Below are 15,446 nucleotides of genomic sequence, written 5' to 3'. Positions count from 1 at the left end.
CGGCCGGCCGGCCTGGGACAGCGTCAGGGACAGCGGGCACGTGTGGACCCCACGGGCCTGGCCCCGGGACGGGGAGCCCTGTGGCCCCGGGGCCGGACGCCCAGGCGCAGCTCGGAGCCCCCAGGTTCGGGCTCTGCTGCCTTTGATCGCCAAGCCGCAGCCTCTGCCGTCTCCGCCGGGGCGTGGACGTCTCCCCCAGCTTGGGAGCAGGCGGCTGGGGCTGTGCCGCCAACGCGCTCCTGGGTGGGCACAGGTCAGCCTGCGGGCAGGGTTCCCGGGCCACGGCAGCCAGGCCCCGTCTAGTCGCTCTGCTCCCTCGGTGCCGAGAGCCGCCCCCCACTGCCCAGCAGGCAGCGCAGAGCCCGGCTGACCGGGGCCAGCTGGGCATCCTGTGGAGGTTCAGCCCTGGGCACAGTGGGCAGAGGCCAGTGGCGTGGGCAAGCCCTCGTCGGAGCAAGTCCCTGTGCTCCAGCAGATGCAGCCTGACCTCTGCTTGCAGCCCCCTGCTCCCCCAGGCAACCCCTAACATCTGCCCCCTGCCCGCTGGAAGGAAGCTGCCTGCTCCCTGCTGCTGCTGCCCATCCCTAAGCCTCAGGAAACGGCACCAAGTGCTCTCCAGCTGGAGACCCGAGTGCTAGATTAAAGCTGCGGCTCAGCTGCCCAGGGCTTGCAGGCCTTGGCTTCCCTCTCTAGCAAGTGGAGACCTGTCTCTGCCTAGAAATAGGCAGGGACTGTGGGGCAAGGCTGGCTGGCATCACCTGGGCCCCGGCACTCCCAGTGCCACTGGGGCAGGCAGGGGAATCAGGGTAAGGCAGGGAAGAGCAGCCCCTGAGGCCTGCAGCCTCCCCCTGCCCTGAGCACAACCTTGCGCTCCACCCAGCACCTGGCACCCCCAGGGCAGCATGGCAGACTCACGGGACAGCCCCATTGCAGAGGGAGCTGCCCAGTCACTGCTGGTGCCGCAGGCTGCAATCCACCGCTCCAGGCCCAGAGCCATGGAAAGCATCCGGGGCCCTGCACAGGCAGGGGCTGCAACACCCCCGCACTGGCACCATGACTGCTGCCCTGCAGAAATGGGCACCAGGCCCTTGGCTTCATCAGCTTTCTGCCTGGCCACAAGGCACCTGGTTCTGTCTGGGGATGAGCAAAATGAGCTGCTCTGACCACAGGCCAAGTGAGCCAGTGCCCTTGCTATGCCAACTGCCTGTGGAGCAAGGAGCCAGTGCCACCCTCACTAGGGCAGCCACCAGGCCAGGCCTGCAGGCAGCCCAGGGGACCAGACCCCAGGGGGCTAGCAAGGATAAGTGCATTTGTACCAATGGGATAAGCATGGCTGCAGGGGTGCACACTGTCTGCAGAGGAAGGCTGCGAAGCAGCTCCACGCTCATCTGGTATGGACAAGCCCAGCTCTCTTAATTTATCAGGGCTGACAGCCCAGCAGTCCTGCGGGTGTCTCCTAAGAGTTGGAGTGCTGGAATTTCACAGCGAGAATGAGAAAGGAAGAAGGCTGCACCCAGCTCATGGGTAGGTGCTGTCCCTTAGGGCCTGCCCCTGTGGGGCCAGACCCAGGCACCTGGAAGCAGCTACTCCCACACCTCCCTAGCTGCAGGGAAGAGGAAACCCCAGACTTCAAGTCAAACCTGACATTCAAGGCACATCCAGCCAAAAGGGAGCCTGGCACGCCTCCACCATGCCTGCTCCGTCACTTCTGACACCAGCTCAGCAGGTAGGTGTCTGCTTTTAGGCTAGACTGAGCAAGCCCCATCCTGTCATACAGCTGCCAGCTTTCCTGGGGAAGGAAACTGGGCCCTTGTCTCAGATCTGGCCACAAGGCTCCTCACCCTGACAGAGAAGATCCCACCTGGCAGGGGCCAGCACAGCAGGAAGGACAGCACACATTGTGTCTTTTACTGCAGCGCTTTTATTTTCCTTACAATGACGTGTTGTCGGGCATTACAATTCTCAACCTTGGGATGACTTACAAGTTTTGGTTTTCTACTGTCATGTGAGAACATTAAGGCAACGTACAAAAAAAATCTTACATAAATTAAACAGGATGCAGAAATTTACAGGTGTAAATGCGGAGTCTCAGCAAACTCAAGTCGAGTTAACTTTTAGCCCCATGTGATGTCTTGCTGGGATACAGGTGGGCAGGAAGATGGAAACGGGCTCCTAAGGCTTGGATGTGATATGTTTTTCCAACCTTGCTAGAACGGCAGCAACAGAAGTGAACTCTTTGATGGACTCCTACCAGCCTCTACATGAAAACCTGGAATACTCAGCGCTTTACAGATTGGAGTCTGACCTCAAATACCCTGTACAGATCTAGTCTCCGGCCCACGAGCTCAGGCTCCAGGCACCTGTCACTCATCAACAGTAGCAAAGCCAGGAGCACTCTGGTCGCCCCGGCAGATTCTCTTCCACAAAACACAAGTTAACCTTGGCAGCAGGGTCACACCAGTGACTGCACCTGTACCAGGGTCTAGGTCAGACATGTACAGGGTATTTTGCTAGAGTGTACACCAAGGGAACAGGGAACTTGAATACAAGGTCAAATCAGCAACAGCTTGACAATTCAACAGTGCTGACATGTGTCTAACATCAGATACAGACTTTCCAAGGGCAAGTTTCTTTGAAAGAAGGCTTATTCCAGTTTTAGGAGGCTAGCATGAGGTGTATAGATTTGCCGGGGCAAACATATACTAGTGAAAAAAAAAATACTCATGCAGCAGATGCTGGGCATCCGCTCGCAGTCCATTTAGAAGCATTTGCGGTGGACAATGGAGGGGCCAGACTCATCGTACTCCTGCTTGCTGATCCACATCTGCTGGAAGGTGGAGAGGGAGGCCAGGATGGAGCCGCCAATCCAGACAGAGTATTTGCGCTCAGGGGGAGCAATGATCTGCAAGGAAAAAGAGACAAATCAGCTGCAGAGCCAGGGCTTTGGAGGCTACCTCCCCTCATGAGGCCCTAGCCAAAGAGATTTGCTCTTGCCCTGGAAGCTGCACCTACCTTGATTTTCATTGTGCTGGGTGCCAGGGCTGTGATTTCCTTCTGCATTCTGTCAGCGATGCCAGGGTACATGGTGGTACCACCGGACAATACTGTGTTGGCATACAGGTCCTTTCGGATGTCTACGTCACACTTCATGATGGAGTTGAAAGTGGTCTCGTGAATGCCACAGGACTCCATGCCTGGAGAAGAAGGTTGCCAGGTCAGCATGCAGCCAGCCACCCAAGCCTCGTGCTGCCAGCCCCTCCCCGCTGCACTCAGACCTATGACCCCCGGCACAGGCATGTTCCAAGCACATGCTCAGTAGACACCTACCTAGGAAGGATGGCTGGAAGAGGGCTTCTGGACACCTGAACCGCTCATTGCCAATGGTGATCACCTGCCCATCAGGCAGCTCATAGCTCTTCTCCAGGGAGGAGGAGGAAGCAGCCGTGGCCATCTCCTGTTCGAAGTCCAGGGCAACGTAGCACAGCTTCTCCTTGATGTCACGCACAATTTCCCTCTCAGCTGTGGTGGTGAAGCTGTAGCCTCTTTCTGTCAGGATCTTCATGAGGTAGTCTGTCAGGTCCCGGCCAGCCAAGTCCAGACGCAGGATGGCATGGGGCAGAGCGTAACCCTCGTAGATGGGCACAGTGTGGGTGACACCATCCCCAGAGTCCATAACAATACCAGTGGTACGACCAGAGGCATACAGGGACAGCACAGCCTGGATAGCAACGTACATGGCTGGGGTGTTGAAGGTCTCAAACATGATCTATGAAGGGGAAGTGAAAGAAAACCATATATAGTTTCAGTGACAAAAAAACCTCATCCCAAGCTGGTTCACTCAAATCCAAATTAGATCACACATCATGCTGGCATGCAAGAGTGGGATGTGTGGAGAAAAGGGAGGGGAAAAAAAAGCAAAAAAAGCAAAGAATGCAGGCAGAAAAATACACAAATAAAAAGAAACCTGAGACTTCAGGAAGGAAATGCCAGGAGGAGAACAGAACCCTGGAACAGGGAAAGAAAAAGGCGAGTTTAAGGAGATGCCATAAAATTGAAGAAGGCTTGTGCTGCGCAAGGGATGGAGGCGCCAACGGCTGCTCCCGCAGGGAGCCCCTACCTGTGTCATCTTCTCCCTGTTGGCCTTGGGGTTCAGGGGGGCTTCTGTGAGCAGCACAGGGTGCTCCTCCGGGGCCACGCGCAGCTCGTTGTAGAAGGTGTGGTGCCAGATCTTCTCCATGTCGTCCCAGTTGGTGACGATGCCGTGCTCGATGGGGTATTTCAGGGTCAGGATGCCTCTCTTGCTCTGGGCCTCGTCGCCTACGTAGCTGTCCTTCTGACCCATGCCGACCATAACGCCCTTTAAAGAGACAAACACAGGAGGGGCGAGGTTAGGGCCACAGCTTTGGACCGGCTCCGTGGCGCCACTCGGGGCTGGTCTCCGCCCAACTGACCTGGTGCCTGGGGCGCCCCACGATGGAGGGGAACACGGCCCGAGGAGCATCGTCTCCTGCAAAGCCAGCTTTGCACATCCCGGAGCCATTGTCAATGACGAGCGCTGCGATTTCTTCTTCCATTGCGGAGGATCTGGGGGGAAGATGAGAAGACCTGCAGTCAGTGGTGTTGAGCAGATGCCTTGCCAGGCAGGATTTGGTCGTCCCCCCCAGCACCCCACCCAGTTCAGGGCTCCACCCCTGATTATGCATTGCATTGCATTTTAAACGCTGCATAAAAAGAAGAAAAAAAAGAAGTGTGGGGGGGCACTGACTACATCTCGCAGGGAGGGGGCAGCACTGCAGCCCCCTCTGCCCCCCTGCAGCACCCCAGGGTGCACAATCTCCCCCCGAGCCCGGCTCCACGCAGCTCCCCTCCTAGCCGCAGGAGGCGCCCACGCGCCGCGCCCCTCCCCTGCCTTCGAATCTCCCGCGGCGTGACGTCACCCGCCGGCCCAGCCAATCACGCCCTCGCCACTGGCATCATTCAAATCGCCCGGGTGGGCAAAACCATTCCCAACACGGGGGGGTGAAAGAAAAGCCGGTCGCGCCTATTCCAACGGCGCACGGTTGGGGGGGCGGGGTGGACCGAGCCATTCTTCCCCTCCCCCCCGTCACGGAGCGACACAATGGCGGCCCGGGGGTGAGGAGAAATGAGCCCCTTCCGCGCCGTTCCGAGGAGAGGAGTGAGGGGCAGGTGAGCGGCCCGCGGCGGGGGAAAGCCCTGTACCTGTGCGGAGGAGGCTGGTCTCGGTGCGGGGGGGAAGCGCTGCTGCTAGGTCCGCTACCGCCGGCTGAGTGAGACCGTCAGTCCGCCCGCCCCACCCTTTTATACCCGGCCGGCTCGGGCCCCGCCCTGCCGGCCGAGACATCGCCATATATGGAGATCTTTCAGGAACACGCGCGTCCATTGGCTGGCGCGGCCCCGGCCACGTGGGGCGGCTGGTGGGCTCGGGCCGCCTCCGCCGCCCGGCAACCTGCATGAGACAAGCGGCCGCCCCGGAACCTGCGCCCGGCGCCTGGGGGCCACGCGGCACCCCGGGCATGGGGCACCCGAACCGTGGGGCACCCCGGGCGTGGGGCACCTGGACCCGCACGGCACCCCGGGCATGGGGCACCCGGACCGTGGGGCATACCGGGCGTGGGGCACCTGGGCCCATCCTGCATCCTGAGCATGGGGCACCTGGGCCCAGGCGGCACCCCGGGCGTGGGGCACCTGGGCCACGCGGCACCCCGGGCGTGAGGCACCGGGACCCGCACGGCACCCGGGCATGGGGCACCCGGGCCGTGGGGCACCTGGGCCCGCACAGCACCCCGGGCATGGGACACATGGGCCCAGGCGGCACCCCGGGCGCGGGGCACCTGGACCCGCACAGTATCCCGGGCATGGGACACATGGGCCCAGGCGGCACCCCGGGCGTGGGGCACCTGGACCCGCACAGCACCCCGGGCATGGGACACATGGGCCATGGGGCACCCAAGGCGTGGGACCCCTGCACCGTGGCGCACCTGGACCTATGCTGCATCTCTGGGTCCACAGTGCCTGGGGCCATGCTGCACCCCACTCCCGTGGCACCGCGTGCGCAGCACCTGCCGTGGCACCCCCAAGCACAAGGCCCGTGGCGCCAGCACCACGACCCATGTGCCACGGCCCTCGTGTGATTGCGGCGCCCCACGTCCCGCTGCCACGCAAGCGCCGTGGGCGTCTGCGTCCGTGGCGGCTTTCACGGGGCTCCGAGCGCCACGGGCGGGGGTGGCAGAGGGGGCCGCCCGGCGGTCCTGGGGCACTGGCTCTGCCCCGGAAGGCGAGCGCTGGGCTGGGCGGGTTTACTGAGGCCGCCGCAAGCACGTGAGGTCGGTGTGGAGGGACGTCCCCTGTCGTCGCTGGGACCAGGGGCCGAAAGCACGAGCCTGCCGGGGCGGGCCAGGCCGTTGGGGTGCGCCACCGGGCTCGATGCTCAGCAGGGCTCCTAAGGCCCCTGGACAGCAGCAGGAGCTCGGGGCCTACGTGCCGCCGAGGCCTGCCCGGGTGCCGGCGCCCGCTGCGGGGCCGCGCACCCCGGGACTCGCCCCGGCACCTCCGTGGCGCTTGCGAGCCGGGCCGGGGGCGTCTCGCCGCGGTGCGACGGGCCGGGGGGGGGGGGCGTCCAGCCCCGCCCTGCCCCCGCACAGCTGGCCGCAGCAGGCCACATCTGCCCAGCGCGTCGCGCCTCCGGCGGCCGGCCCGCTGCGGGGGGGAGCGGGCCCGGCGGCGCCCCCCCCCCCCCGCTCCCGTTTGCTTCGTGACGTCAGCCGGCGGGCGAAGCGGCGGTGACTGCGCCGCGGCGGCGAGCCGGGCCCGGATCGGCCCATCCTTAGGCAAAGACCCCCCCCCCCCCCCCCCCGCCCGGGGAGGAGGACCCGGCGGGAGCGCTTCCTGGCACCGGGGCCGCCGCAGCTGCGGCGGCGGCGGGAAGCTTCTGCCCAGATGAGGCCCTCATCGTGGGCCCGGGGCAGCTGGCCCCCTTCCCCGGCTAGGGGCGCCCGGGGCAGGAGGGCCGGCATCGCTCATCACGGGGGCGGCCTGCGCAGCGCCCGCGGCTCCAGGTGACTCGTCCCCGGGCCGGGCTTCTCCTGATGCCCAAACTAGGAAGCAAATCCCAGCCCAGCCAATGCCCGAGCCAGGCAGGAGCCGGCGGGGATGACTAATCCCGCGGGAAGTCCATCCTACCCCGGCGGAGGAGAAGGGAGGGGGCCGGGCCCGGGGGCCCCCGGCCCCCAGCCCCTCCGGCTGGGCCGGCTCTGGCGGCACCCCCGCGCCGGCCCCGTCTCCGGGCGCGGGGAGGGTGCCCTGCTGCCCCCGAGGTGGGGCTCCCACGTTTCCCGGCTCTCGGGGAGGACGGGGGCACGCAGCCGTGGCTGACCCGGGGGCGCGGGGTGCTGCAGGGCCTTGCCTCCCCGCAGGGGACGGGCCCCTCGGGCCACGGCCGCCCGGCGCCCCGCCGCCAGGGCCCCGGGGCCCGGCCGGGTGCAGGTTCCCGGGCTGCAGGGTGGGCCCCTCCGGCCGGGTGGCATCACGCCCCGGAGCGTGGGTGGGGGCAGAGCCGGGGGCACGGCCTCGGCTCCGCCACGCCCCGCGGCGGGAGGCCGCCGCGCCCGGGATGTGTCACGGCCAGGCGTGGCGTGACGAGGCGGGAGCAGGTGGAGCCGGCCAGGTGGGCCGCGGGAGCGGTGCATGCCTATATTTGGTGATCTGGGCCCGGCCGTGCCGCCCGCTCCGGCCCTGCCCCGGCCCGGACTTTGGCCCCCCGAGGCCGGCAGCCGGGCGGGGCGTGCGGGCAGAGCTTGTCCTCTGCACCCCCGTGGGCACAGTGACGGGGGCAAGCAGCCCCGAGACGGGGAGACCTGGGGCGTGGGGGCTGCCCCGTGGGCCAGGAAGCCTCCCGGAGCCCCCCACCCCTTGGGTGTACAACGAGCCCTCGCTGCGGCCGCGTGGGCAGCGCGCGTGGGCCCCCCGGCACTGCCCGGCTGCAGCGGCGTGGCGGTGGGGGCAGCAACAGCCCAGCCGCCGTGCTGGAGCGCCAGGGCAGCTCCTGCCCCACGCGGGGCCGCGGCTACAAGCCCCCCCCCCCGGTTTGAGGCTCCAGCTCTGGGCGGGGGCGTGCCAAGAAACAGCGGGGGGGGGGAGGCCAGGGCCCGGAGCTGGGCAGCCGGGTGGCGGGGCTAGGAGGGTGGCCCCCCCGGCACTGGTGCTGGGCTGGGCTGTCCTGGGGTGAGGGGTGCTGGCACCAGGGGCGCCTGCAGGACCCCGGCGGGCCAACTCGCTCTGGCCTCACGCCTGCACCGGGCCCTCCGCGTGGGCGCCGTCCCGCCGCGGCCCCGACAGTGCGACCAGCGTGGCCCCCAGATGGGACCGGGTCTGGCGGCCTGGCCGGCGCCGCGGGGGCAGCCCCCAGCCCCCTCGTGGGGCGCGGCAGTTCCGGGCTGCGTCCACCGGGGGGCCTGGACCGGTGCCGCGGCCCGGCCGCCCGCAGGCGCGTCCCCGGCGGTGCCCGGCGCCGCGCCCTTGCAGCCGGCAGGTGCGCGCAGCCCGGGCCGGGCCGCCCGCAGCCGGGGGCCGGGGAGGGCGGCGTGGGGGGGCCGCTCCCGGGCCAGCGGCCCGAGATGAGCTTTTCCGTCCTCAGCGGCCCGGGACTGGCCAGCGCCTGCCTCGCGCTTCCCCCGCCGTGCGCGCAGAGGCGGCCGCGCCCGGGGCAGGGCCCAGCTGCCTGCAGCAGCCGCGGCCGCGCAGGAGCCCTGGCCGCGGGTGGGGGCAGACATCGGTCCCCCTCCACAATGCTGGAGGCCAGCCCGGCAGGCGGGGCAGGGGGCAGGCATCCCTGGCCTAGGCTGGGGAAGTGTGTGCACACACACATCCCCGCCCGCACGCGCGTGCCAGCACGCACGCGTATGCACGGACACGCACACGCATGCAGACAAATGCACAGACGTGCACGAGCATGCACAGGCAGGCACACTTGCACACACATGCAGGCATGCCCCTGTATGCACACGCGCAGGCATGCCCCCTCACACACATACATGTAAGCACAAGCATGCACACACATGCAGGCACGCACATATATACGGCGGCACATGCATGCACAAGCGCCTATGCGCATGCACACGCACACACACGCACTCTTTGCACTCCCTGGGCTGCTCCGGTCCAGCCTCGGCCTCTCCGCCCCCCCGCCCCCCGGCCCTGCCCCTGCCCCTGCCCCCCGGCTCAAGCAGCTTGCCCCGCCGCGGCAGGCTGGTGGGCAGGCCGCCGTTCGCCCCCCGTTAAATAGCGGCTGCCCGCGCGACACCGATACCGCGGCGGCCCCCCCGGAACCCGAGCCCGCGCTCCCGGATCCGTTACAGCGCTCGCTTAGCGACGGGCAGTGTCACGAGATGCCCGGCCGCGGCGCCGCGTAACCGACACCCGGGGCGGGGGGGCCGGCGCCGCCGCAAGTGGAACAGCCGAAGAAAAGGAGAGCTCGAGCATGAAAAAATCATTAGGCAACCAATCCCCGGGACCTATTTCCAGGGACAAAGCCGGCCCCGCGGGGCCTGAAACCCGAGCGCCGCCCGCGCCCGCCCCAGAAATCAGAGCCCCGGCCTGCGCCCACGGAGCTCCGGCCGGGACCCCACGCGGCCGCCGCGGCCCCGGGACCCCAGCCCCTGGCCCGCCCGCCTGCACCCCGAGCCCTTGGCGAAGAGCCCGGGAGGCTGGGCCCCCGAAGCAAAGCAGGGCCTCGTGGCGGGCGCTGCACAAGCGCAGCAGCTGCGTGGGTGCGAAGGGGAAAGTGAGGCACGGGCGGCGCGGCAGGCCCCCGGCCCGGCCCGCGTGGGGGGCGCATCTGAGCGCAGGTGGTGGCACAGGAGAGGGGCTGAGCCGCGGCACGTGTGGTCTCCCGGGGTGACACGAGGCGGCCGGCCTTAGACAGACCCTGCGCTGAGGTGGGCCCGGCTGGGCCCGCTCGGGAGGGGCGGGAGTGGAGGTGCCCCACCGCTGCCCACGCCTGCAGGAGCGGAGCACCCCGGGGATGGCCTCCAGCCGCCCACCTGGCCCCCCAGCCGGCCGGCGCGGGAACCCACCGGCGCAGGGTCCTGGGGGCCGGCTCTGGCCGGGGAGCCCCGACGCCCGCCTTGGCAGCCCAGCCGCCCGAGGCCGGGGGCCGGGGGCCGGGAGCCGGGAGCCGGCCGCAGGGGTCGGGAGCAGCCGGGCTGCGGGACAGCTGGAGGCAGGGGCCCAAAGCGGGATCAAGGGTTTACACTAAGCACCCGGGCCGGCTCACGGGTAAGGCGCTTAGGGGCTGGGCCCGGGGCCGCAGGGCTGGAGGTGACCTGGGGCCGAATCAGAGCCGCCGCCTGGCCCCGCGCCCGGCCCGGCCCGGCCCACCCCCCGCGGCTCCAGCGGCCGTGCCCCGCGGCCGGCGCCCACGCGGGCCCGCGGCGCCGCCCAGCCCCACGCCCGGCATGTCCCCCTTCCCGCTGTGGCTTAAGCCGGCGGGCGGCGATTGGCTGCCCCGCGGCCCGGCGCTCATTGAAATCCGGGAGCGCGCTGTAATCCTAGCCGCGCCTCATTAAACCCGGCTGCGGCGCCCCAGCGGCACAGTGCTGCTGGCTCGCCCGAGCCGCGAGGTCATCCCGGCGGCGGCCGGGGCCGGGGCCGGGGAGCGGCGCTGGCGCTGGCGCGGCGAGCGGCGGATCGGGTGCCGGCGAGCGAGGCTGCGCCAGGCCCAGCGCTGCCCGCCGCCGCGCCCCCGCGCCCTGCTGGGCTGAGGCCCCGCTCCGCCCGCGCCGGAAGATGCCCACCAACGGCATCCACCGGGCGCTGAAGATCCAGTTCGGCCTCATCAACTGCGAGAACCGGTACCTGACGGCCGAGAGCTTCGGCTACAAGGTCAACGCCTCGGCCCCCAGCCTCAAGCGCAAGCAGATCTGGACCCTGGAGCAGGACGAGGGCGACGGCTCCGCCGTCTTCCTCAGGAGCCACCTGGGCCGCTACCTGGGGGCTGACAAGGGCGGGCAGGTGCGGTGCGAGGCGGAGAAGCCGGGCTGCGCCGAGCGCTTCGCCATCGTCACGCAGTCGGACGGGCGCTGGGCGCTGCAGTCCGAGCTGCACAAGCGCTTCTTCGGCGGGGCGGAGGACCGGCTGTCCTGCTTCGCCCAGGTGGTGACCGAGGCCGAGCTGTGGACCGTGCACCTGGCCATGCACCCCCAGGCCAACCTGCTGAGCGTCAGCCGGCGCCGCTACGCCCACCTCAGCCCGCAGGAGGACGAGATCTCCACCGACAGCAACATCCCGTGGGGCGTGGACGCGCTCATCACCCTCTGCTTCCAGAACAAGAAGTACTGCCTGCGCACCTGCGACAACCGCTACCTGCGCCACGACGGCGCCCTGGTGCCCGAGCCCGACGCCCGCACCGGCTACACGCTGGAGTTCAAGGCCGGCAAGCTGGCCTTCAAGGACTGCGACGGCAAGTACCTGGCGCCCGCTGGGCCCACCGGCACCCTCAAGGCCGGGCGCAGCTCCAAGCCGGGCAAGGACGAGCTCTTCGACCTGGAGGAGAGCCACCCGCAGGTCGTCTTCCTGGCGGCCAACGGCAGATACGTCTCCATCCGGCAAGGTAACGTGCCCCCCGCGACACAGGCGCCTCCGTGGCTCCCGGGACCACATCCCACCACCTCCTGCCAGGGCAGCAGCTCAGGGGCCAGCAGAGCAGAGCACCCCCCTCCTGCAAAGCGGGGCCCCGGCCCTCTGCCCCTGGCTGCCGGGGTCCTCGGGCCCAACCGCACCCAGCCCAGCCGGGCATCCTGGGCCAGCGAAGGCAAACGAGGCCCCGGCCCTGCCACGTTCCCTCACGCCGGAGCCGGAGCCGAGGCCAAGGCAGCCACCAAATCCAGGCGGCACCGGAGGAGCCCAGGGCAGCTCCCGGCTTCTGAGCACGGGGCAGACCCAAAGGCACGTGCGGCAGGGCCAGCTGGAGACCTGGCAATAGGCAAAGCAGCCGCTTTCCACGCACGGGGGCTGCTCCTGGAAGCCCACCAGCGGGCTCCCTTCCAAGGGCTGACCCTGCTCAGCAGCCAGCAGCTGGGGGGGGGGAGGGGGCAGTTAGGGACAGGGGCTGACCTCTGGGCTGGGAGCAGGGGGCTCAGGGCAGCGGCCTCCCGCAGCAGAGATACTCCAAGGCCTCCTCTCCCCCAGGGGCTCAGAGGAGGTGCCTGGGCCTGTCCCCCTGCACCCCCGAGCTCGAGGAAAGGAGCAGGCGGTGAGGGGGGCAGTGCCGAGGGGCTGCACCATTGCAATAGTAACCCTGCTCCCTGCTGGCTGCTGGGGGGGCAGAGCGGCCAGTGGGGCTGTGCAAGCCACGGGGCGTGCATGCCAGCCGGCCTGTGTGCGCATGCGTGTGCAAGCACACCGGGTGGGGGGGAGGTGTGGACAGGAGGGAGGTGCCTGTGTGTGCACTGCAGGGTGTGTGCGCCTCTGTGTGTGCATACATCCTATAAGCATGTGAGCACGTATGCACAGATATGTGGGAGGGACGTACGTGTTGACCCGTGTGTCTGGGCAAACATACCATGAATGCACAAACGTGTGTGGGAGGGATGTGTGCGCCGACGTGTCATGTGCCTGTGTGCATGCACCCTGGAACGCATGTCTACGTATGTGTGGGAGAGGTGTGCATGTTGACCTCTCTTTGTGTGCCTGTGTGCCTACATACAGCGAGTGCATGAATGTGTGTGCCTATGTGTGTGGGAGGGGAAGTGCCTGCTGATCTGTGTGTGTGCATACTGTGAGTGAATACTTGTGTATGCATGTGTCGGAGGGTTGTGCATGTTGTACACACAGAGGGGTGATACATACAGTGAGTGCATGAAGGTGGGTGCGCGTGTATGTGCTGAATCCTGTGTGTGCATCTGTGCACGCGTGTACCGACTGTCAGCACATGAATGTATATGTAGGTGTGCAGGAGGGTGTGCATGTGTGTGAATGAAGCATGTGTGTGGCATCTTGAGACGTGGACGTGGGCATATATGTGCACATGTGCATGCATCGACAGTGGTGCAGGGGCTGCAGGGGTGGGCGGGCGTGCGAGGAGGGCACCAGCACTGTAGGGAGCTGCGCCTGACCCCGGGGGGGCGCCCGCAGCAGGACCCGAGCAGAGGAGGAGGGTGCGGCGCAGCCAGGCCGAGGGTCCCCCGCCCTGGGCACCGCGGTGATGGGCACAGACAGGGCAGAGGGCAGCCGTGCCGTGCCGTCCCCAAGCAGCTTAGCGCGGTGACGTGGGCGGCCCGGTTATAAATAGCAGGTCTGCGCGCGCCCCGCTGGAAACAACAGCAAGCAGATTAACGAACCCAATTAGACCCGGGTGTTGGGGGGAGGGGGATTTGGTGGGGGCAGGGCAATGGCCTCCGGGCCTGCCTTCCCCGCCCTGACGCCTACCCCGCGGCCGGCAGGCGTTAACGTCTCCGCCAACCAGGACGAGGAGACGAACCAGGAGACCTTCCAGATGCAGATCGACAAGGAGACCAAGAAGTGCATCCTGCACTCCAGCGCCGGCAACTACTGGACCCTGGTGGCCCACGGCGGCGTCCAGGCCACCGCCACCGAAGTGTGAGTCCCGGGGAGCTGGGGGTGACCCTGGCGGCACCAGAGCTGGGGGCCGCCCGCCTGCCGGGGACCTGCGCACGGGGCAGCCCCCGGCTGGGGTGGAGGGGACGGGGGAAGGCAGCCCGGGCTCCCCCGTGACCTGCGGCGTCTCGCTCTCTGGCCCCAGCGCCGCCAACACCATGTTTGACATCGAGTGGCGCGGGCGGCGGGTGGCCCTGAAGGCCAGCAACGGGAAGTACATCTGCACCAAGAAGAACGGGCAGCTGGCCGCCGTCAGCGATGCCGTGGGTGAGTCCCGCCCCGTGGGAGGGCAGGGAGCCAGGCGCAGCTGCCCCGGCCCTGCCAACCCCGCTCCTCCCGCCCCAGGGGACGACGAGGAGTTCACGCTGAAGCTGATCAACCGGCCCATCCTGGTGCTGCGCGGAGACCACGGCTTCGTGTGCTACCACCGCGGCTCCAACATGCTGGACGCCAACCGCTCCGTCTACGACGTCTTCCAGATCGTCTTCCACGACGGCGCCTACCAGATCAAAGGTGAGCCCTGCCCTGCCCTGCCCCGGGAGCCGGGGCGCCCGCCTGGGCCTGACCGCGTGCCCCCGGCAGGCGCGGGCGGGAAGTTCTGGTACGTGGCGAGCAACGGGCTGGTGTGCAGCGACGGCGAGACGTCGGAGGACTTCTTCTTCGAGTTTCGGGAGCACGGGCGCGTGGCCATCAAAGGCAAGAATGGGAAGTACCTGCGCGGGGACCCGGCTGGCACGCTCAAGGCTGACGCTGACACCGACACGGTGCCCCGCGCCACGCTCTGGGAGTACTGAGCTCCGCGCCCGGCCTGGCCAGGGGGAGGCCCTGCCCCGTGCGTGTGATTGCAGTGACCCTGCCAGGCGCCGGCCTCGCTGCACCCGCAGGGAGGGGGGCGCCCCTGCCTGTGCCCCCGACCCTAGAGCAGAGAGATGCTGCCCCTCTGCCCCCGCCCTGGGGCAGCCACTGCTTGCTAGATGGCACCGGGGGCGGGGGCAGGTGCAGAGCTAGCTAGTCCCTGGGTAGGACCCGGGCACGAGGGTATGGGGGGGCGTTGCAATGCAGCCGGGGGGGCGAGAGTGGTAGAAGCCCCCCACAAGCTGCTGTGGCTGCCCACGTGCCCCACGCTCATTAAAACCCAGTTGAGTGGCACCAAGCCGAGGGGGTCCTGTGTTTTCCTTGCCCAGCTCAGCTCCCCCCCCCTTGCAGGGAGCTGGCGTGGGAGAGATGGCAGAGCTGTCTACCTTCCCAGACCTGGCAGAGGAAAGACCTGGAGCACAGGGCCCCCTGCAAGGGGGGTCCAGGCAGCTCAGCCCCTGGGAGGAGGCTGCTGTCACCCAATTCACAGATGGGAAAACTGAGGCATGGAGTGGGACAGGGCTAGCACCAGGCCTAGGGCAGGTACCAGCCAGGCACTCCGGCACGGCAGATGGGCCTTGGCCAGCATGGATGAACAGAGCTGTGTGGGGTGGGGGCGCAGCTGGGGCCAGCGGGGATCGGACAAGACGACACAAGGGAGCTGCACTGTGGCCCCTGCCCCCAGCTCGGCCGCTGGCCAGGCAGGGAGACCAGGCTGCAGCTCTTGCCTGCCCGGTGCAGGTGGCTGGGCCCCCTGGCACCACAGGCTCAGGGCAGCCTGGCCCCGCCGGCCGCTCCAGAAATACCCGGGCAGGAAGGAACCCAGCTCAATGGCGCTTCCTGCTGCAGCCCGGCTGGGCCCTCGCAGAAAGGAAGATCTTCAGAATTTGATCCCCGCCTGCCAAGGCTGCTGGTGCATCCCGGGATGGGGTCCCGACCCCCAAGACCAGCGCAGGCAG

At 67.8% G+C, this 15,446-nt stretch overlaps 2 protein-coding genes across 3 annotated transcripts; one reads left to right on the top strand and one right to left on the bottom strand.

The window, feature by feature from the left end:
- Positions 1-1,898: 1,898 nt before the first annotated feature.
- Positions 1,899-5,362, bottom strand: ACTG1 (actin gamma 1). Its single transcript, XM_090059036.1, has 6 exons — positions 5,221-5,362; positions 4,452-4,584; positions 4,118-4,357; positions 3,328-3,766; positions 3,013-3,194; positions 1,899-2,902 (listed from the first exon to the last, which is right to left on the bottom strand). Exons 2-6 carry the CDS (start codon positions 4,572-4,574, stop codon positions 2,759-2,761), a joined length of 1,128 nt encoding a protein of 375 aa, XP_089915162.1. The 5' UTR covers positions 4,575-4,584; positions 5,221-5,362; the 3' UTR covers positions 1,899-2,758.
- A 1,520-nt stretch (positions 5,363-6,882) lies between these two features.
- FSCN2 (fascin actin-bundling protein 2, retinal) lies at positions 6,883-14,781 on the top strand. Of its 2 annotated transcripts, XM_090059034.1 has the most exons (5): positions 6,885-11,626; positions 13,458-13,614; positions 13,778-13,899; positions 13,978-14,145; positions 14,215-14,781. In XM_090059034.1, exons 1-5 carry the CDS (start codon positions 10,804-10,806, stop codon positions 14,424-14,426), a joined length of 1,482 nt encoding a protein of 493 aa, XP_089915160.1. In that variant the 5' UTR covers positions 6,885-10,803; the 3' UTR covers positions 14,427-14,781. The 2 variants fall into 2 exon arrangements, with proteins under 2 accessions (XP_089915159.1, XP_089915160.1); XM_090059033.1 differs by having other exon boundaries at positions 6,883-11,626; positions 13,778-14,145.
- The last annotated feature ends 665 nt before the right edge of the window (positions 14,782-15,446 follow it).

Source organism: Crocodylus siamensis, chromosome 8, assembly GCF_052110815.1.
Source record: "Crocodylus siamensis isolate JL-2025a chromosome 8, ASM5211081v1, whole genome shotgun sequence".
Taxonomy (NCBI): Eukaryota; Metazoa; Chordata; order Crocodylia; family Crocodylidae; genus Crocodylus; species Crocodylus siamensis.
Note: the sequence above shows the minus strand (reverse complement) of the source record. Positions and strands in the feature narration are given on the sequence as shown.

What these genes read in the sequence shown, in the direction of transcription:
- ACTG1 (XM_090059036.1), bottom strand. Translation starts at nt 4,574, where the DNA reads ATGGAAGAAGAAATCGCAGCGCTCGTCATTGACAATGGCTCCGGGATG. An exon ending in ACAGGGAGAAGATGACACAG is followed by an intron (nt 3,767 to 4,117) that starts GTAGGGGCTCCC and finishes TCCCCTTCATAG; the next exon opens with ATCATGTTTGAGACCTTCAA. An exon ending in CCAGCACAATGAAAATCAAG is followed by an intron (nt 2,903 to 3,012) that starts GTAGGTGCAGCT and finishes TTTTCCTTGCAG; the next exon opens with ATCATTGCTCCCCCTGAGCG.
- FSCN2 (XM_090059033.1), top strand. Translation starts at nt 10,804, where the DNA reads ATGCCCACCAACGGCATCCACCGGGCGCTGAAGATCCAGTTCGGCCTC. An exon ending in CAGGCCACCGCCACCGAAGT is followed by an intron (nt 13,615 to 13,777) that starts GTGAGTCCCGGG and finishes CTCTGGCCCCAG; the next exon opens with CGCCGCCAACACCATGTTTG. An exon ending in CGGCGCCTACCAGATCAAAG is followed by an intron (nt 14,146 to 14,214) that starts GTGAGCCCTGCC and finishes TGCCCCCGGCAG; the next exon opens with GCGCGGGCGGGAAGTTCTGG.